The 20,302-nt window shown below is 55.8% G+C and overlaps 4 protein-coding genes across 4 annotated transcripts; 2 read left to right on the top strand and 2 right to left on the bottom strand.

Moving 5' to 3' along the window:
• Positions 1–3,090: 3,090 nt before the first annotated feature.
• DICSQDRAFT_161554 (acetyl-CoA synthetase-like protein) lies at positions 3,091–7,629 on the top strand. Its single transcript, XM_007365789.1, has 18 exons — positions 3,091–3,445; positions 3,539–3,859; positions 3,943–4,011; positions 4,066–4,125; positions 4,180–4,211; positions 4,271–4,402; positions 4,452–4,505; positions 4,564–4,646; positions 4,725–4,872; positions 4,932–5,090; positions 5,156–5,174; positions 5,244–5,388; positions 5,448–5,505; positions 5,560–6,387; positions 6,446–6,479; positions 6,535–6,678; positions 6,734–6,993; positions 7,060–7,629. The coding sequence occupies exons 1-18, from the start codon at positions 3,106–3,108 to the stop codon at positions 7,468–7,470; spliced, it is 3,297 nt and encodes a 1,098-aa protein (XP_007365851.1). The 5' UTR covers positions 3,091–3,105; the 3' UTR covers positions 7,471–7,629.
• Positions 7,630–8,157: 528 nt separating this feature from the next.
• DICSQDRAFT_170165 (uncharacterized protein) lies at positions 8,158–8,807 on the bottom strand (the record flags this gene model as incomplete). Its single annotated transcript, XM_007365790.1, has 2 exons — positions 8,158–8,516; positions 8,597–8,807. 2 exons carry the CDS (start codon positions 8,805–8,807, stop codon positions 8,158–8,160), a joined length of 570 nt encoding a protein of 189 aa, XP_007365852.1.
• Positions 8,808–9,576: 769 nt separating this feature from the next.
• On the top strand, positions 9,577–10,125 carry DICSQDRAFT_60482 (uncharacterized protein; the record flags this gene model as incomplete). The annotated part of the gene is made up of 1 exon (XM_007365791.1): positions 9,577–10,125. A coding segment is annotated over one exon (549 nt), but the record flags the coding sequence as incomplete, so codon positions are not given.
• A 2,386-nt stretch (positions 10,126–12,511) lies between these two features.
• DICSQDRAFT_105921 (phospholipase D/nuclease) lies at positions 12,512–15,101 on the bottom strand (the record flags this gene model as incomplete). The annotated part of the gene is made up of 10 exons (XM_007365792.1): positions 12,512–12,604; positions 12,669–12,785; positions 12,840–13,043; positions 13,101–13,601; positions 13,666–13,806; positions 13,869–13,949; positions 14,013–14,021; positions 14,082–14,167; positions 14,232–14,343; positions 14,421–15,101. The coding sequence occupies 10 exons, from the start codon at positions 15,099–15,101 to the stop codon at positions 12,566–12,568; spliced, it is 1,971 nt and encodes a 656-aa protein (XP_007365854.1). The 3' UTR covers positions 12,512–12,565.
• Between the last annotated feature and the right edge of the window lie 5,201 nt (positions 15,102–20,302).

Below are 20,302 nucleotides of genomic sequence, written 5' to 3' on the forward strand. Positions count from 1 at the left end.
TGCTGCTGACACCAATGTGCATCACACCCAGTACTAAGCATTCAAAGGCCAGCGGCAAGGATGTGTTCAGCCCGGTAGTGAACGAGTGTGCAGATGTTCCGGAGCTCGATGTGGCATACCCAGTTTCCGGGGTCCGCCAAGTCGGGCGTCTGACGGAGCTCCGCAACTCGCGGAACCTGGCCTGCACTAATCTCTCTTCGTCCCAACCAACTTGCAGTGTCCCGGAGAACAGATTATGCTCTTAAGTACCTGAGGGGACTTGTCATGTGCTGCCCCTTTGAAGTATGTTCCCGCTTTGTGCGATGCCTCGAGTCATTCTATTCGACCGGACTCCCTGGCATCGTGTCTCTTGTAGCAATTCTCCGTACAAATCGTTGCTCACGACGAACTGAGGCAGCCATTCATCACCCCTAGGTTTCTACGGGGAAGCTCGGTAATTGATGTTTGTGTGAGCAGCTAGGAATGCGGTCCAGGGCTAGAGGTGGGCATGTTGTAGGAATGTTAGCCTAAGTATGTTTTCTCCTGATAGTTCCCTCTTCTAGGTTGACTATGTGATACACAGCGCGACGCGATCTGCTACTCTGCAGTCGGGCAAGTGTCGATTCTGCCTGTCCACCATGCAGACGGCCGCCATTGGTGAAACGTCTCTTCGATGCTCGGGTTTCCCTCTAGCCAACTGGGGGGGCTGAGAACGCTGTTGTCCGATGCTACGCAGCGAAGAAATCAGTCGTCTGTTGATACTGGTGTAGTATAAGCCCTCTGCGCACAATGCAGAAGCATACAAGTTGTCTTACAAGTGCTGCGCTCATCGTACAGCTTGTGCACGGTGTCCTGTGGTGTTCTGAGTCTACTGCATTCTAGAAAGTGGCAGTCTATGCACGCTATACTCTGGGAGGACGGAAAACGATGGTATTGGGCGCGCGCTACGGAAGCTGCGCGGGACCACCGAGTCCGTGTCGCCGCCGCTCTCTCGCGCGACCGGTGGGCCGAGCTCAAGCCGGCGAAAGGCGAATGTACCTGATACATGAGACGTAGCTAAGCGAAACCAAAAATGGGGCAGCGGAAGGGCGGGTGAAAACGAACGCTCGAGGAGAAACGAAAGCTCGAGGAGCGCGAGCTCCCGAAGGGCGAGGGGACGAGGATCCTGGGCTGCGAGCCCTTAACCTATATATTACTAGAGACAAAGCAGATGTAAAGCGGCGAGGGGGTGGCACGAGTTACGCTGTCATAGACCCTGGACAATAATCATTGTCCAAAACACTTGTCTGCTGCGCAATTCATTTCACATCGGGTCAATAGATGTCGCAGAGTTGAGAAGCCCAGTAGTCTGTTTCAGGGCAATTTGCTATCATGTCTCGCGATCAACAATGCGCCCCGCTGGCAATCATGATCTTGCTGCTTGTAGTAAGTAGTCTATGTGTGTGTTGTATTTTGCTTGCCGGCGGGTCACATATCTAGGTCTGTTCATACCTCTTGACATTCGGCAAAGACGTTACTCAAGCTCGGATTGCCGCCGCGGTGTCGAACTTCATCCTAGCCAGATCTTCGATCGCGACCTTATGTCATGTTGCTCTCTGAACCCCAATATGTTCGACGACCCCTCTTGTCACACATCCCACTATGGAATGGAAAGTTGTCGCCCCCAAGCTCTCGGTATCACACCCGTATTTCTCCGCTCTTGTTTCGCCCCACGCGCAACTCTGTGTTGTCATCATGGCGGATTCAGCAGTTTCTCCGCACCTTGGCGAAGATAATTGCACAAGTATCAGCGCCCTACCTTCCGACGGCTGGCGTGCCCCCCAGTGCTTCTGAACTTCGAGGCGATCTCTTGTGACCGGCCATCGCGGAGACTTGTCACCGCAGACGGTCACCAGACGCATCAACTCCTGCGGGCTGACGTTAGAGGCCTCGATACTTCAATCTGACTTCTGTCAATTGTTCTTGCGGCGATATTATTCAACCGAAACCATAACTGACTTGCCGCCTAGAGGATTTCCGCAGCGTTCAAGTAAGTATAGCGATGTGTGCGCGGTGCCGTTCGGCAAATCGGGCTGTTCCGCGGGGATCAGTGGCACAACGTGGACGGGGCGCTAACTGACAGTAGTAGCCGGGGGAGACCGTTTCATACCAGCCGTTCGCAGCCTGGCCCTCCCACCTTGAAACTGGCGTTTGTTCACGGCAAACTGTGCGGTAAGGAGCGTAAGTAAAGCAAAATCGGTTGATGCGGGTATGTAGCTGCCGCATTGTCGGGAAGCGGTAGGATGGGTGCTAGATCAAGACAATATCGTCAACGTTTGGCGTTGGAGCTCGGGCTCGAGCCTGGTCGGACGTTGAGAGGCACATTCCGTAGACGGCCAAGTCTCTCTTCTACCGCCTGTTGGTCAGAACACCACGCTCCCAATCAGTAGATGCGGGAGTCTTCTGTTCATCCGGCACGGCGAGGATAGGGATCACCATGCGTCCGTCGTCTCGTAACGATGATATTCTGGAGGAAGATTTGTCCTTACGAAGTATGTTGCCACGCTTGTCTTCCGTTTTCCGGCTCGTTCAGCATGCATGGGAAAGTCGGTGACCCGATTTCTATTCTCATTACACGACGGATTCCTGACTCATGGCATGAAGGTCCCACAGAAGCACTTCACTCTCAATCGACATCTGCACAGGATACCTAAGCAGAGCAGGGCAATGACAAGCAGCAAGCTGATATCGCCATAAGCCTCGCTCACTCTGCCACAGCTCGTAGAGCGCACAAATGATCTTCGGATCAGCGCTTGCTCAGTATCCGACAGAGGCTTCGTTCCGCGGCTATGTCTTCTGTCTCCCATGGTTATCCTCCCGCGCAGATACCAGCGTCCCAGCGAAGTGCACCCCGGATCCCAGCTACGTGGTTCATACATGCCAGATCGCACCGGCTACGGCTGCAGTACCGATGGGCGCATTAAGGGGTCCGATCTTCTCTTCCATCACGCTCACGCGAAGCCTCAACAAGAAGTCTGCCCTGCGGAGCGACCTGGACAGACCTTATAAACCCTACCGCGACAGAGCGACAGGACTTCAAACGAACCCCCCCCTCACTGCTTGTCGCACCTGCTGTCTTGCATTACGATGTCCCTCAAGAACGCGCCCGGATTCTACAACCCCGCAGTGCACACCTACCAGGGAGCCAGCAGCAAGACTTTCACGCCTCCTGGATTAGACACGTCCCTGACGATCCCGGAACTCTTCGAGTTCCACGCGAAGCACAGCGCGGAGCATCCCGTCTTCGTTTACGCCGACGACGACCAAAAGGAGCATGTCATCCACTTCCGAGAGGTATGGCGCGCCATCCGGAAGTCCGCAACGCTTTCGTCCGCACATTACAACCAGCTGGCGAAGTACTATGAGGAGGCGCAAGTGGGCAAGAGCGAGGATGATCCCCCTGTCATCGGTATCCTCGCGACAGCAGGTGCGCATGAGCCCGTCCCACAGTCCATCATTCCGCGGCTCTGCGTGTGTTCTTCTGGCTGACATGGAAGTTCCTCGCGCTCCGCTCGTCTAGACTCAATAACATTCTACACCCTGAAAGTCGGTCTCATGTATCTCGGCCTTACGCCCTTCCCGATCTCGACACGTAACTCGGCGATCGCGGTCGCGCACCTTGTCTCTAAGACCGGCGTCAAGCAGATGTACGTGAGCGCGGACCCCGCAATGCAGCGCCTCGCGCAAGAAGCCAATGAGATTCTCGCGAAGGATGGAAACGAGTTCGAGCCGCTTCCCATGCCCACGTTCGAGGATCTCTATGGCCCGGGCGGGGACGAGAACCTGCTGCCCATGGGAAAGGTCAGTCCGACGAAGACGTGTGTCATTCTGCATTCGTCTGGTAAGTTCAGTTCCTTGAAGGCGCGGGCGGATTTTCGGTGCTGCTACTTGCACCGACCCCGATGCTCATGGATCATGACACAGGCTCTACGGCGTTCCCGAAGCCGATCAAGTTCCTGGACAAGAACTTCAGGAAGTGGGGGACGTTCGTATGTGAGTGGCTCGCCCGGTCCGATGCGGCTAATTCTAAAATAGGCCAATTTGCAGATTTCGGAGAGTTCGACTTCTGTGGGGTGCGCGTCGGCGGCCAGGCGAACCCTATGTTCCGTATGTGACCTTATCGGCGGCTTCTGTTCTGGACGCTGAATTGCTCCCTTTCAGACGTAATGGGTTCGCTCATGATGACTTGGTCGGTGGGTCGCTCTTCACTACCTTGATCATGAATCGCCGTGCCGATGAGTTCGCGCTTCAGATATACGCTGGTGTCATCTGGACGATGTTCAAGCCGTCCACCCCACCCGTGGTGCCGACTCCAGAGTTGTATTTGCAGTCTGCCATCTCAACTCACACTGAGATTGTGTACTGCGTCCCGGCATTCATCGAGGTAGAGCGCTCGAGTAACGCAGTATAAGCAATGACTGACCATGGTGTAGGCATGGGCGCGGGATCCAGAGAACATGCCCAGAATCAAGACACTCCGGGCGATGGTACGAAACATCGTTTGGCGCGTCCGAGGAATGGACCTAACCTCCGGCGGACCGATAGATCTATGCCGGCGCGCCGATGAACAAGCAGATCGGCGATCGCCTCGCGTCCGAGGACATCGCGCTCATTCCGTTCTATGGCTCGTGAGTGTCCTTTCCCGATTTGATGTCTCGGGTGTGGATCCTCCTATGAAGGGCGCTGCTCATGGGACATTCTCTTAGCACCGAGATCGGCGCCGTTGTGCGCCTGATCCCGAACCCGAAGACGATGTACAAGACAGATTGGGACTATTTCCAGATTTCCCCGCACATAGACATTCGCTTGATCCCTCAAGAGGAGCAGCCAGGAATTTTTGAACCTGTGGCATTTGTGCGCTTCCCTCGTTGGATCGGCACAGTTGAGTGCGCCTTCTCACTAGCATCTTTCAGGACTCGCCAACCTTCACGCCAAATGTCTTCAACTCGGTCATCGATGGCCGCCCGGCGTACTCGACAAGCGACCTTGTCCAGCAGCATCCGACCAAGCATAATCTCTTCCGGGTGTTCGGTCGTGCCGACGACCAACTGATGCTATCGACTGGTGAGAAGGTGAGTGAAAGAACGTCCCCCTTTTGAACGAGGAAATAGAGCCTGAAGTGACCCATTCATGACAGACGAACCCAGCACCACTAGGTGAGGTTCATATCAGACTTGGAAGGATAACTTGGTCATTGAACTGATGGGGTCCTTGCCTCTGTATAGAGGCGATCTTGGTCCAGGACCCTCATGTCCATGCATGCCTTATGTTTGGACGGGGACGTTTCCAGAACGGCATCCTCATCCAGCCCAAGGACACTTTCGATCCCAGTGACGAGGCGAAACTCGAAGAGTACAGAAACAAGATATGGTGTGTAGCGTATGCTTCCATATATCAATATTCAAATTTCACTGAAGGGAATGCGACAGGCCTTCGATCGAGAAGATGAACGCCTTTGCTCCCTCTCATTCCCGCGTGTTCAAAGAGGTGCGTTAGACGGTGCCTCGCTGCAATCGCAGTACACTTACAGCAACTGTACAGATGATCATGGTGACGAAGCCGGACAAGCCCTTGGAGTACACTGCTAAGGGCACCCCTCGCCGGCAGGTCTGCCTCGCAGCGTATGCCGATGAGATCGACGCCTTGTACAAGCGGGTCGAGGAATCCTCGCAGATCGACCTCCCCCCTCCGCGCAACTGGACTCCCGCGTCCATCCACGAGTTCGTCGGGGACATCGTGAAGAAGGTCATGAAGAACGCGAGCATCCAGGCGGACGACGACCTCTTCCTCCAGGGCTGCGACAGCCTGCAGGCGACGTGGATCCGGAACACGCTCATCCACGCGCTCCGCTCCTCCTCGAGCGTGAACACGCACGACATCCCGTCCGGCTTCGTCTACGCGCACCCGAGCATCAGCGCGCTCTCTGCATACCTTGCCAGCTTGTTCTCGGGCAAGACTGTCGACAAGGACGTGGACCGCGCTGCGGGCATCGAGCGCATGGTCGCGCTGCTCGACAAGTACAGTGCTGGGCTTGAGCGGCGTTTCCCCGAGAAGGCGGTCAACGGACACGCTAACGGCCACGCCAATGGCCATGCGAACGGTGTTACTGAGGTCCTCCTTGTTACGGGCACCACGGGCCGTCTCGGCTCGCATCTCCTCGCGCAACTCCTGCAGCGTCCGGACGTCGCTCGCGTGTACGCTCTGAACCGCGACCCGTCGGGATCTGTGGACAACCTCAAGAAGCGGTCGCGGGAAGCGTTCAAGCAGTGGAGCTTGGACGAATCGCTGCTCCAGGACGGGAAGGTGTCCTTCCATGCCGTCGACCTTGCGAAATCGAACTTTGGATTGAGCCAGGCGTTGTACGACGAGGTTAGGGCTGTTTTGGACATGAGCAAGGGCCCAAGCTGACAAGTCTGGTTACTCACAGATGCGCACTAGCGTTACACAGATCATCCACAACGGTGAGTACTATGTTCATCAAGGAGGTTCCTGTATGGTCTGACAATGTGCCTATAGCATGGCGAGTGGACTTCAACGTTTCGCTGCCCTCGTTTGAGCCGCTCATCGCCGGCGCGCGGAACCTCCTCGACCTCGCGCTCAACTCCTCCCAGCCCGGTGGACCGCGCACCCTCTTCGTCAGCTCAATATCCTCTCTACGCAGTAGGTGCTTTCACATCTCCGAAGGTAACCTCAACATTGACCCCTCTGGCGCCAGACCACACTGGCCCAGTCCCAGCCGAGGAGACAATCGAGGTCGGCCCTGAGCTTGCCCATGGCTCCGGCTACAGCGAGAGTAAGTGGGTGACCGAGCAGCTCTTCCGGCGTGCCGCAGAGCGGACGGGCCTCCGCACCGTAGCGGTGCGTGTCGGCCAAGTGAGCGGAGACCAGCAGACGGGCGGGTGGAACACGACCGAGTGGGTCGCCGCGCTCACCCGCGTCAGCAAGCGCCTCGGGTGCATCCCCTCGAAGGACGAGGTAAGCATCATACTGTCTCCCCTCACCCCCTAATCCTTCGACTTCAGTACTCACTCCCTCCCCCAGAGCATCACCTGGGTTGCGGTCGACGTCGTCGCCGCCGCCCTGCAAGAGATGGTCGCCAGCCCCGAGCGCGCCCTGCACGTCGTCTCGCCGCACCCCGTGCCCTGGAACACCGTCTTCCACCCGATCGCGGAGTACCTCGGCGTCCCCGTCGTCCCCTACGCCGAGTGGGTCGCGCGCCTCGAGCAGTCAGCGGCGGCGGCGAGCGCGCGGGCCGGGGTCGAGCAGCACGACGCGGCACACAACCTCGTCGGATTCTTCAAGAGCGAGGGCATGGGCGGGGCGGAGGTCGCGCTGAGCACGGACAAGGCTGTCAAGGCGTCGAGGGCGCTCGCTCGGGTGCGTCCGATCGGACGTGAGGACGCGCTGCGGTACGTGCAGTACTGGGAGAAGGTCGGGCACCTGAACGTCTAAGCTGGGCGGGTGAGAGGATCTCTAGATGTTAGATGTGGGTCTGTGTTGGCATTGGGGGCGGGGACCAGATGCGAGTAGCAGTACCATCATAGACTGTACCATACGTTACGTTCACCTGTGTAGATGATCACTACCGGATAGAAACAATTTTCACATGAGTGTTCGACATCTCGTCGGGACATTTGCGCTCCTCTCAAATATATTGTATATGCATGTGACTGACAGCGAGCTCCCAGGTCCGAGGCTGGAGATACGCCCGTCCGCGTCAATGCCAAAGGAGACATCTGTACATGATGAGAGGGGTCAACCACAAGGCTGTGGATGTTGCAAGGCTTGGAAACAGTTGAGTTCAAACAATCCGACGCGAGAAGGCGAAGAGCGGCGCCGGTGTCACCGCGGACAGCATGGCGACAGGTATTTCTTCTCTTCCGAGGCGCACGACGGAAACGAGTCGCGAGCCGTGGCTTGGGCGTAGGACACAGTCGGAATCGCGTCGTACTATTCGTATTGGCCATTCGCAGTCCATAGGTAACAGCGCGACAGGAACACACTACCTATGATAGCCCATAGTCCCAAGATAAGATAGATCTAACCAATATGCCACACGCACCTCGGCGACCAGCCGACAAGCCCATGCCTCTCAACCCCGCCTCCCGCTCCTGGGATCCCACACTGCCCTACAGCACTTCACAGCACTGCAAAAGCGCCTCCAAGGACGCACGCCGCCATCACGCCCGCCATCGCGCCCAGCTGCGTCCGCGCGCCCTCGACGGCCCTCCATCCGGGTGCGGCGACGCTATTCGCAGACGCGGGGAACGTCGTCGCGAAGCCGACGGTGGGGTTCGGGCCCCCGGAGACGGTGACGGTCGCGGCGCCCGAGGCGGGCGAGGGCACAGAGCCGTTGCCCGAGTCGGCGATGGCGAAGCGCTGCGAGGCGGCGTACATCACGCCGTGCGTGGAGTTGATGAAGAGGAGGTAGTAGTCGTCGCCCGCAGGGACGTCTTGGAGGAAGAGATTGATCGCCCCTGTCGATGTCGACGCGGGCACTGTTGCGTGCGATCGGGAAGCGAGGGGTGAAGAAACGGGGTTAGACGGGGAAGACGGCAGGAGGAGAGGAGGGACATACCGTCTCGTGCGACGAAGATGATGCCGTCCTCGTTCATGCGTGCGAGTTCGACGTCTATGCTCGTCACGCCGTCTAGAAGGCCTTTCGTCCATTTAATGGGGTTTACGGCGTTATTCGACCATTGCACTCCAGTGGTGGGTGTGTTGATCACGAAGTACGCTGTATGCCAGGCCCAATTCGCGATTAGTCGATTTGCGTCTACACTCTCCATCTCCCAGAACACCCGTCTAAAGATTGGGTGTTAACAAATGTCACTCACGATTAGCAAAAGCTGATGGTAGAAGGTACCAGGCGCAGAAGAGGGCAAGGAGGCTGCTCGGGATATATGATAGCACGTGCATGTTGATTAGGATTCTAGGAGCGCGAGTACGGCGTGGGATCTGCTTGTGTGGCGACTGAAGAGTCCACTGGACGTAGTGTAGATAACACAGTGACTTGAATGGCGACTATAAAGAGCGGGAGGGGAAACTTGGAGGATGTGAGACGGGGAGCAGGACGACGCCCGGCCTTTCACCGACGTCTCCTGGCTGCCAGGCACGGCAATCTTTGGCTTTGTTTGGCCCCAGTGGCAGATACCTCTGGGCGCGCACACCGCCTTCGTCTCCTGCCAGACTCCAGTAACCGCGACGAGCGACAGCCCTGCCAGGTGTTGTGCTTGCTGTCTGGATATGAACTACAGACAGACACACTCACGTCTGCTGACTGACAGCGATGTTTCTTCCAACGCTACGATGGCTGAGGATTATCGGTACACCGTGAACCTAGATACTCAGCAAATCTGTGTATAGCTGTCAGTTGCCTGTGCAGTATGTTGGCGCTGCTGTACAGTACTGCCTCTATACTCAGTCTGTCCTTGACTTTGGAGCTTATTTATTTTAGCCAGAATCACCGCATCGACGTTGCACTCTGTCCCCCTCCCGCCCCCAGACTGCCAGGTTCGCATCAAGCGCCGTCTCTCACAGACAGCGCAGCATCCCGCCTCAATGACCTCAAATCGTTCCATCCCGGTAGAGGTGGAGGAAGCGGTCATCGACCAATGTGTTGACGATGCCAACACTTTGTGTCGCTGCGCCTTGACCTGCCGCGACTGGTTACCGCGCAGTCGCTTCCACCTTTTCTCTGCTGTTTGCATCTCAACTCCGGATAGGCTCTGGTCGTTCTGCGACGTCCTCGACTCACTCCCGGAGCTGCCAGATCTCATTCAGTCCATCACAATGGCCCCCGATCGGACCGTCAAGCATTCTTCTTGCCTGTTGGAGACTTTCCCGATCCGACTTCTATCGCGGGTCCCTGATCTGCGCCAATGGGTACTTCGGAATAACCTAAGTATCGAGCGACAGGACCAGGGGTGTCTCGTTTCATGCTGCGACTTTCCGACAGATACGCCTATCTTCTCCTGTGGTAGAATTGACGCTGGAGTCTGTCGGCTTCGTCTCTTCAGCAGAATTTCTTCGCTTTGTCTGTTCATTCCAGTCGCTGAAGCACATGCGATGCACGGGCATCCGGACCATTCGAGGGAAATACCCTGACTCCGGACCGTCGGATCCCTCGAGGAGCCGCAGTTTGGGTCTATCCGTGTTAGATGTGAGTAGCTTTAGGTCCTATAAGAACAGATGAAACCACTTGAGTGTATGGAAGAGGCTATTGATGGGGTTTCCCCGCAATTTGTCACTGATCCGCTCGACCACTATCGGGGTCGCTTCTGTTAGTCCTTAGACATAGGATCTGACCTCTTGGCATATGTTCACAGGTGGATGACATTCCTGAAGAGCTTTTGCATACTCTGCTGCAATATTGTATCTATACACTCGAGAAGCTAATCGTTCATGCTCACCAGGATGTACACGGTGAGTGGTGAGACCCCGCGTGATTGACAACTATACTCACAACTGTTGTGGCACGACAACCCGCCGTGTTATTTCAGATGACGAAACTACACTCTCTGGTGTTTGAGGTTGACACCTCAGTCGGTTGGGGGAGGTTGACGAACGCGTTGAGGTCTGTCCGCCTCCCGACTATGAGATCCCTCATCGTCAATATGGCCAGCGCGAAATCCAGTATCCACCTTCTGCCAAACCCGAATGCAAATCAAGTTCACGACCTGACATCTAGCATAATGTGGATGCGACTCCAGACGTTCGATATCCATGTCCATTGCACACCCGAGAATCAACCCGTCAGAACCATGTCCCGTTTCCCCCGGGCCTTCTACGATCTCTATTCTAGGCAGTCGCATCCGCAAGTTGTCTTTCCTCCCGGTATGTGCCATATGCGTTCACGAAGTGCCGAACTCGTATAATCTCATCTCATCGAATGCGACAGAAACACATTTGATCGACAAATCCGGATTCATGCCAAAATCATCGTTGGTCGTGTCTATTGGCGGGCGATGGGTGGCATGTTACGTGGGGCACGACGTCATATCACTGTGGAGCCCTCTCGACGAAGCTGGGCTTCGAAACTGGGTAGCCTTGGATGTCGAGCTCGCCCCCCGGTCCATCATCTTTTCACCGAACGGGCGGCAGCTGCTTGTGCTCTGCTCCCGCCAGACGTTCATGTGGAACGTAGAAGAGGGTGAGCGAGTAGTCGCCAGTGACCGAGCAAGGGCATTCATAGCCGTCGCTTGGTCTTCCCGTTTTATCGCAACCGTGTCCGCGATTGGGGCAGTCGCACTCTGGAGAACTTCCCAATCGCAGCCATTCCAGCATCCTGCTACAGAGTTGCGCCTATATGAGATCTCTCCTCAGGCACCCATCGTTCTCTTCTCTCCAGACGGGCTTTGCTTCGCGATGTCCGACTACAATTGTGCGGGTTGGACTGTGTGGACGGTCTCCGAGAATGGCGATCTCACCAATCCCGTCAGGTTGCACGACGCGCGCTCAGGATATGCCCGCCAGTTCGCGAAGACACCCCTTTTTGGAGCATTCGACCACGATAGCAGACGTTTGGTCGTAGTAGACAACCAAGATCGCCTCGAGCTATGGGTGGTTCCTTCTGGACAGAACTTGCTCACACTTCATATGCCTACCACAGGATTGCGAGATGTCGCATTCTCAGCAGACGGAGAGCATCTATTACTGGTCCGCGAATCGGAGTCGGCTGTAGAGATCAGGAGTGCGTGTAGCGGGTGCTTGCTAGGCTCGTTGCTCTTGGAAGGAGATGAAGATGGCGAGCTCTGGAGTATACCGCTGGGTCGTTACGCTTGCTTTTCGCCTTGCGGAACCTACGTCACGTCTTCCCCCGTGACAGTAGGGGGTGTGAAGATGTGGCACACGGCAGACGGATCTCTAGTAAGCAAAGTGATATCGTATACGGCGGAAGGGCCATATTGATTAATATATAGATCACGGGAGCCAGAAATGAAGGATCAAGCCACGATAATACTTTGAGTTAGCAAGAAAGTTCCTGGAGGGACGCGCCGATGGAAGAATAGCAAGGAGGTCAGTCCAAATGAATCTAGCGTGACAGTTACCGTTGCGGAAATTGAAGACTCGTACCTTGGACGTGAAGAAGAATAGATAGACTCGACGGACGTCCTACTTGGATTTGATGGCGTTGAAGGGTATCGTCTTGGTCCCACCTTCTCACGGCCCGCGACCCTACTGTCTCTTCTTTGCGGCCGCTACCTGATCTTTGGGCAGCTCAAAATTGGAGTCGGCGCCAGGGTGTAGCGGGCACGAGAAAGGTCATCAATGAGTGCGCTACTTGAATCTTACTCACTTTTTGCGGAATGTCTTAACACATTTGTAGGTGCATCAAGACATCTCGATGGACGGGACAAAGAGCGATATGACCTCACCAATCGCATCGATGCAACTGCACCGTATGGTTTCGATTTCGCACCTAGGACTGTTTACTTTGCGTTCACGGAGACGTCCGTATCGAGAAACACATGGGCTGAAGCATTGGGTACGATGAAATACCTGCGAGAGAGCGCTGTCTAGTCTTGCACACAATCTTGGTTACAATCTAAACATCCTCTACGAAAGCTGGCGATTCCGATTGGATCTATTCAGCAAGTGCCATGGGTCAGGATTCGAAGTGACATATTGACATTGTCCTTCAGACGTACCCAAGGCTCGTCGCGACCGATGACATACTTCTGCGGCGGGCGCTCCCAGCACGCAACGCTGTCAATCTCCTGCTGACTGTGTAGTGGGATGAGTACACCGAGCTCGTAGTTCGTGATCTATGAGCGTTGATTAGGTTCGCAACGGTCACCATCAAGAGGAAAGGGGCTCACGTTCAGCGTCGGATTGAACGCGGAACCCGTGAGCGTTCCCCACGCGGACGGCGTGAAGTTGTGCGAGCCCACGTACACCCATCCCGCGAGCTGCTGCCGATCCCGGCTACCACTATCAGCGTTTCTGCCGTCTTCGGCTTCGTCCTCACTGTCCGTCAACGTCTGCTGTTTCCGACGCTTGTCGCGAAAGGTCCCAAGCACCATCTACACGACCGTCAGCATCGGCGATAACAGGCAACATAGCGCGTAACGTTGCCATACCTTCGAGTGCATGAGCACGCGCCCGCGCTTGCTCCTCGTCTGGTGGAACAGCTCACGCGGGAAGTTCTTCCCCTCCCACTGCTTCCGCCTACAGAACATCGTCCCGCCGCCCACCTCCCCCAGCACGCTGTCGCGCACGTACTGCGCCGTCGGGAACAATATCTTGATTGGGGGCAACGGCAGCTTCGCCCTGCGCGACTTCGGCCCGTCCAGCCATGTCTGCGCGGACTCGCCCCGCGCGGAGCAGTAGAACTCATTCAGCCATGCCGTGGTGTACGCCCCGACCGACGACCCCTGGCACTCCAGCACGAGGTCCTTGTCCTTGGGCGTCTCCGCGCCAATGTCCTTGAGCGACTTCATGAGGCAGGTGTGGCCGGTGAGGATGACCTTCGGCCAGCCCTCGTGCTTGCCTGCGATGGAGGGAATGAGACGCGCTTTGACGCGGGAAAAGTCCCAGTGCGTGCGGAGCTCTTCGAGGCGTTGGAGTGGGAGGTTAGGGTACTGTGCGTTGCGCGTTGTCAGTTAAGGGGCTAGGAATTGTGCTGGGAAACGAGGAAACTTGTACCTCGTTCTTGAGGTGGTTGACGAGAGCGGGTGCGACGTTGACCCCGTGAAGCATGCGGACTAGCGCGGAGGCAAAGTCTTCGACTTTGGGGTCCGCCGGCTCGGGCGAGGGGCGTTTTGGCACGTCTTGCACCCAAACAGTCTTCACGATGAGGTTAACACCAAGGTAAACATGAGGCAGATGTGGGGGGAAACCACACGCACATTCTCGATGTCACGCCAGTCGTACTCCACAAGATTTGCCGTAGACACCACGATACGTAGTCTGCCCGTACGAAAGAATAGCTAGAAAGTGGGTCAGCGACTCTATTTTATCAGTAGGAGGCGAGCTGATTGAGCTCTTCTCACCAGCATGAACTGTGATTGAGATATCGATGCTCAGCTGAGCGACGCAAGAGCTGAGGGGACTTCGCTCACCTTCATGTGCATGCAGCCGAAGCCCCCACGTAAGAATGGCGTCGTCCGGATCCAATTAGGTAGGATAGCCTTGATAGATGCTTCGCCTTTGATAATCAGGACAAGGTATAAGGGGACGATGCGCGACGCGGCGTCAATGATGAGACTTGCCTGTCGGGCTATGGTCCACCGCGATAACAGGCGTACGGCGGTCCATCAACTGGTACACGAACTTGTAGTCCCAGCAGTACGCTGAAATGATCGCAAATTCGATGTCTTCTTTCTATATCGGATGCATGGAGGCCGCGTCAGCGACTTTCTAGTGGATAACCACACTCATCATGGGCTGGGACAACTGACCAGGGTGAGAATCTCGCTAAGTCTGAACAGAGGCCGATTGTCCTGGGCCGGGATGACGTACTTGTTAGCCGTCTGCCGCAGCTCGCCATCCCAGAAGATTTCCTGGCCCTGCCTGGTTGCTGCGGCAGCAGGCCTACTTGCGCTCCTGCTCGACGAGGCCGTAGCAGCGGTACTAGACGAAGTAGAAGCATACGTATTGGCACGACGCGTCCCAGAAGAAGAGGACGATGAGATGTGCTGCCTTTTCGCACCGCGGTTTTGCTCTTCGTTGTCGGAGTCGTCGTCGATGACAACCGTGTTGGCTTGTTGGTGGAGATCTGGACGGCGTCTTTTCAGACGTTCTAGCCGTTCTTTCTCCATCTGAGCTCGCTCAGAGAGAAACGATGGGCCAGCTTGGGCCGCTGGTGTTGGTGCAGATGGAGCTGGTCCTTGCACATTGCTGAGAGAGGCTGCCTTAGCTGCTTCTAGTTGTTCAGACTCCTTGATGGCCCGCAGCATATCAGCTTTGAAGCGTGCTTCTTCAACATCTACATCGTTGGCGTCCACGGCGATAACTTCGGTGGCGCGGGATGGAGCCTGATTGGCCTCGAACTCTTGTTTGCTCAGCTCGATTGCTCTAACAACACGGTCAGCTGTACGGTCAAACTGAGCAACGGCGTGTCGACCTCCTGAGCTCCGCATCATCATCGTAGTCCATCTGTATCGAGATCTGATGAGCTCACGTAGAGCGGATAGGACCAGTGTTGGAGGTGATGGTGGTGGTAGTGGTCAATAGACCGAATCGACAGACGCGCGGCGGCCCTTGGACACGCGACGCGTTGCGTCACCTGACTTGCACAGCATATTGTGGTGGACGCCATCCGCGGATATCTCGGACTTACCACGAACATCCACCAGGCAACATGTCAACGACCACTTCAACACACTTCGTTGCAGGAGCGACGGACTCTCATGATGCCTGCCCGTCGTTTGCCACTGGAGGTACTGGAGAATGTCATCGATTCCCTCGAACGAGACATCGGCGGCTACGCTTCGCTCCGTGCATGTGCTCTGACTTGCACCGACTGCCTCCCTCGGAGTCGTCTCAACCTCTACTACAACGTCACCTTACGCGACAAGGAAGCGTTATCATCGTTCGTGCAAACGCTATCCATTCGTTCTCACCTCGGTCTCTTCGTTCAGCAGCTGTGTATCGGCTCAAGCGCGCACGCTTCCTACCTCTCCTTCGCTCAAGGGGTCCTCGTGCGAAGCCTGCGAAATCTTCGAAGGCTCGTTCTATGGATGGACTGGGACAACTGCCCGCCAAAGTACCACCAGATCGTCTCCCAGTTTCCGATTAGGGAGCTGCATCTCCAGCGGGAGTTTGAGTCCATGGCTCGACTCTTCCAGCTGCTCTGGGTCTTGCCAGATCTCCGGTCCGTCACCCTCGGGCCCTTCGTGTGCGACTCGCTTTCGGCCATAGTGTATGAACGCCTGAGCGCCTTGGCAACGCGTCGGTTCTGTCACAACCTAACTCACTTGTCCCTTTCGTTCAATGTGAGTACATTAGGACGGGCATCCGGGCGAAGCCACTAAAATCCACTCATCTACTTCGGTAGCATTCGAACTCGGCAAAGAACTTCCCGCCAAAACACGCCTTTGGGGAATCCATCGTCCGACTTTCGTTGGCTTTTGATCGCACGCCGTCGGAAGACGACCTCTCTGGTAAGGGCCGTTCCGTCCGTTAGTCGAGCGAATCCATATTCTGATGCCGGGTGTAGAGTTCTCAGCTCTTGCGGACTGCATCTCCACTTCTCGCAAGCTCGAAAGGCTCGACATCGCCGATATGATCGGCACTAAAGGGAGTCCGGACCTGACATGCACCTCACCTCTCTTGGGACTATTTCTGCGCAGTGCGACTGCGTCGCCTTGCTTCCGGTGCTTGCACCTTGACCTTGCGTCAATATTTCCCCCCATTGTGTCCGAGCTGCGAAGCAGGATCTTCACGGACGACGTGAAGATGACGCTAGGTACGCTGGCGAAACTCGAGGAGATTGGAGTGAAATTGGTCTACAGCGCTGTAGACGTACAAGACACGACGGCAGAGGTTACATCTGCTCTGCGCGAATGGTACCCGAAGATATCGTATCGTGTCCAGATGAGTGAGTGGCCGCGCTGCTTAGATGTCGTAGTTTGACTGGTAGATGACGTTCATCTGTGTTCAGCGCGGTGGTAGTTCCTTTGAGGTCACCCCGTAATGCATGAACGGGTCTATATGGATTTCTCAGCTCCGAGAGCATCTGCCTGCGAACCTGCGAAAGAACTCCTTGGACGACCTTGTGGTCTTAGCAAATCACGGTCACTCTATATGAGGTCAGAGCTCCTATCGTGGAACTCACACGGCCCCCTCTCCTTATCTCCTTATCTCCTTCAATCCTGGGCTTGTCGACCCATATTCAACCCGGAGTTGGTTCCATGTGTACCTGCCGTCGCAGAATAGGCGCGTATTCTCTGCAGGAGATCTGGCGACTGGTACGGATCCTCTGTGGTTCGCTATCACTGATCTCATAAATCTCTAGCAGCACTGATATGGACGAGCTTTGCTCCGAGTTCGTCTCCGCGGTAGGGTAGCCATTGTGGTATTAGTTGTATCTTGTCTGATCCCGTCTTTTGTCTCGCACTTCAAGGTCAACAGTCTCGGTATAGTCTATCCTTACTTGGCGCGTCCACCACGAATATCGTCGTGTTTGGCACCGGGGCCGCCGATACAGCCTCTACCCAGGCCGTGAAGGCCTCATTACCACCACGAGGGTCTACGGAGTTTCGCGGAAACTTGAAAGCCCCTGTTCTTTGACGACCCAAGTCGACGTACGCAAAAAATCCTGTCTCGATGGAATTAGTCGTTAACCGGGTTGAGTAATATGAAGGCGCGCACCTCTGGTCGAAGTGCCACGAGGGGCCGCTCGCAACGTTACTGACACCGAAGAAATACGAGGGCACTTATGTATTGTAGGGGTTGAATAGGAGGATAGGCCTTGGGCCCCCAGCTTAAGCGCTTGGGATTGGCCGCATTTGGCTTGTGGCTGCAAGTTGCTGACTCGTAGGAGATATTGCTCGTCCTCGCTTGAATGCGCTCACACCTCTCTGCCATACCCCGATCGCTCCTCCGGGACAGGCCTGGTCATGAATCCGCGCGAGAAGCTTAAGCTGCCATCTGGAAGCGACATATCAGCCAGATCCTACAGGGCAGTCGACATCGTCCACCCAGTCTGCGACCGACCCCTCTTCTCTCTCCCTGCCTTCAGCGAGTCTATTCCCCCCGCCAACACTGTTTATGGCGTCGACCGCCAGCTCGTTCTCGATGCTTGTCGTATCATCACCAACTATACCTCGGAAGACCAGGCCGACTATCACGCACTTGACCGTGCAGGGCAGCAAGCCGCATCGACTGAGAACGCCCTTCTGGAACCAGGCCGTTACTATTACATCCTCAGCCCCTCTGACACTACGACAAATTACCGCATTGTGGCCGACTTTCGCGCATGGGATTTTCCCGAGCGCGTCCTACCCCATTGGTCCTGGCCTAGGGATAATGAGGAGACGGTGGAGCTTCAGGTCCGTTACGCGAACGTTTCCTCCACGGCGGTGTCCGACGTGGTCAAATGGGATGACGGGCACTGTCTGATTACCCATCATCTCAACGGTGCATCGTTTAGTTGTATTGATATCGCTTGTACTTACCACGTTGAGCACGATGCCAGCTTGCGAAACAGCTCATCTCGTGCCGCAGGACCAAAAGGATTGGCTGGCCGCGAACGGCATGAACGTGATCACTTTGCGGCGCGATGTCCGTTACTGCCTTGAGGGCCACGTCTTCGTCTTCTGCCCGGTGGACCACCATACGTTCCTGACATACGTTCTGCGCGAAGGGGTTCCGGATTATGCCGAGCTGCTGCACAGAAGACCAGTGACATTTCCCCGACGTGTGCCCGCCGAGTTCATTTATGCCCGTTTCGCATATACTGTCATCAGCCTCCTGCAGTCTTCCCCATATTTTGACGATTTCCCAATCCCCGATGCTGTCAAACTTGCCGAGAAGACGAGGGCATCGGGACAGAAAAGGAACATGCCGAGCCGGAAGCAGAAAGAGCCCAAGCTTGACACAGTTGACGAAGGAGACAATAGTCCGTATATCGCCCTTCTGCATCCGCTAGCTGACGCCGATGGCTTAGGCGATACATACGAGTCTGATACAAGTTAGTATCAAATATCACAACAATAATTTTTGTGCTTTGAATTGGTTACATCAGAAGAGACATCCACCTCAAGCAAGTCGACGCAATCCGAATCGGAGGAGGACGTTGCCGCCCGCAATGAGAGATGGAAGGCACAGTTCGCAACATGGTTCCCGACACTAGGTGCGCCGGATCTCTCTACATGCGCCAATCCATCGCGCATCCGTTCCAGGGCAATCGCTGAGCCATTCGCAGCCAACTCGAAGAAGTGGAGCTCCCGCCCGAGACTCCCTGGGTCGGGTTGCACCCAGAGACTCCGCACGCGCTGCGGCCGATGTCGGGTTACATCCGAAAGAACCCTCTGGTGTGGCAGACGTCCACGACCCCGGCCGACGCCACGCGACCGGACGACGAGGGCTATCTCGCGAAGATGCTCTTCAGGTAGATCCCATTTCGTGTCCAGGCCCTAGGGGGCACTCATGGACCTAGAGGGGGCCGTGGCCCTGTTCAGACCCTCACTTCGACCATACGCCGGTGCAGGCTTGAGTCGGTCCCGGGCTCCATCTCGATTGCCCTACACTTTTCCTGCTCTACTGGACTCCCGCGTGCCATGGCATTCCCACTGTCCGTTGTGGCCGTCGAGGTCAGGCCTGATTTTCTTGTCGATTGGCCGACGGGCCCAGTCCTTTGCCCTACTTGGAGATCTCTCTCGGAACCCGTATCTTACGAGAGATGGACGATGATGCATGACTCTATCTTACTTAACAATATCTACTTCCTTGTTGTGTATCCCGTATATCATGTTGTATGTTGTATCGCTAGCAATCCAGAACGATTGTGATCCGGCATACCAGCGGCTCATGCTCCAGGAAGCGAGCTCAGAACTACGCAAGTCGAGGGATGGTACGTCGTCCCTTCCTCAGTGTCGCCCTGCGTAGTCCTGTGCAGGGCGGCTGGTCTTGTCCCTTCGCGTTCCCTCTGGGCTCACATGAAATGCCGTCATGTTATTTGATGCGAGCTAAAAGACCCTCCTCAGCGTGTGCTCTCACAACGGTGTGACTGTTGAGTAGCCTACAACGAGGTATGCAAACCTCTGGGATATCGGGCCAGGGAGGTATCAGACCTCCCAATCCCGCAGGTGATTGGCTGTTCGCCTGGGACATCAGTATGGGCGCATCGGATTTTGATGGCTAGAACAGTGCCACAAGCCTCCCTCAATTCTCCCACTTTATTTTTTTCCTCTCCTTCTGAGCCGGCGCCTGAATGGTGATGGACGATTGATGTGACCAGAGGCCCCTTCCAGAGCTACTCCCCCGCGCGAATATACCTCAGAAAAAACAGTACACCATGGCTAGAATACAAACTCAGCAACTGAGCTGAGGAGAGGTCAACGAGCAGCGGAACGACGACCGACGCTGTAGACTAAGCGAGGCGGGAGGGCGGGCGGGCGCTTGCTGCTTCAATAGGTGAGGTAGCCGAATGGCGCATCGATGGAGGGTCGCGTCGGGCTCATTCTCCTCCCCCAGCATGTGTCCGGTGAGGCTTCTACTCGTATTCTGGTGGATACACATCAAATGCATGTATGCTGTAAATTTCATGTAGTTCTGACTATGGGAACATGGGGAAAATGACAAAGCCTTACCATGAGGGCTCATGAGCGAGTAGGCG

Source organism: Dichomitus squalens (assembly GCF_000275845.1).
Source record: "Dichomitus squalens LYAD-421 SS1 unplaced genomic scaffold DICSQscaffold_14, whole genome shotgun sequence".
Taxonomy (NCBI): domain Eukaryota; kingdom Fungi; phylum Basidiomycota; class Agaricomycetes; order Polyporales; family Polyporaceae; genus Dichomitus; species Dichomitus squalens.

Bases quoted from the DNA above. Each gene is read 5' to 3' on its own strand.
- DICSQDRAFT_161554 (XM_007365789.1), top strand. From the start codon at position 3,106: ATGTCCCTCAAGAACGCGCCCGGATTCTACAACCCCGCAGTGCACACC. The intron at 3,860-3,942 runs GTAAGTTCAGTT...ATCATGACACAG, and splicing joins TGTCATTCTGCATTCGTCTG to GCTCTACGGCGTTCCCGAAG. The intron at 4,403-4,451 runs GTAGAGCGCTCG...ACCATGGTGTAG, and splicing joins GCGTCCCGGCATTCATCGAG to GCATGGGCGCGGGATCCAGA.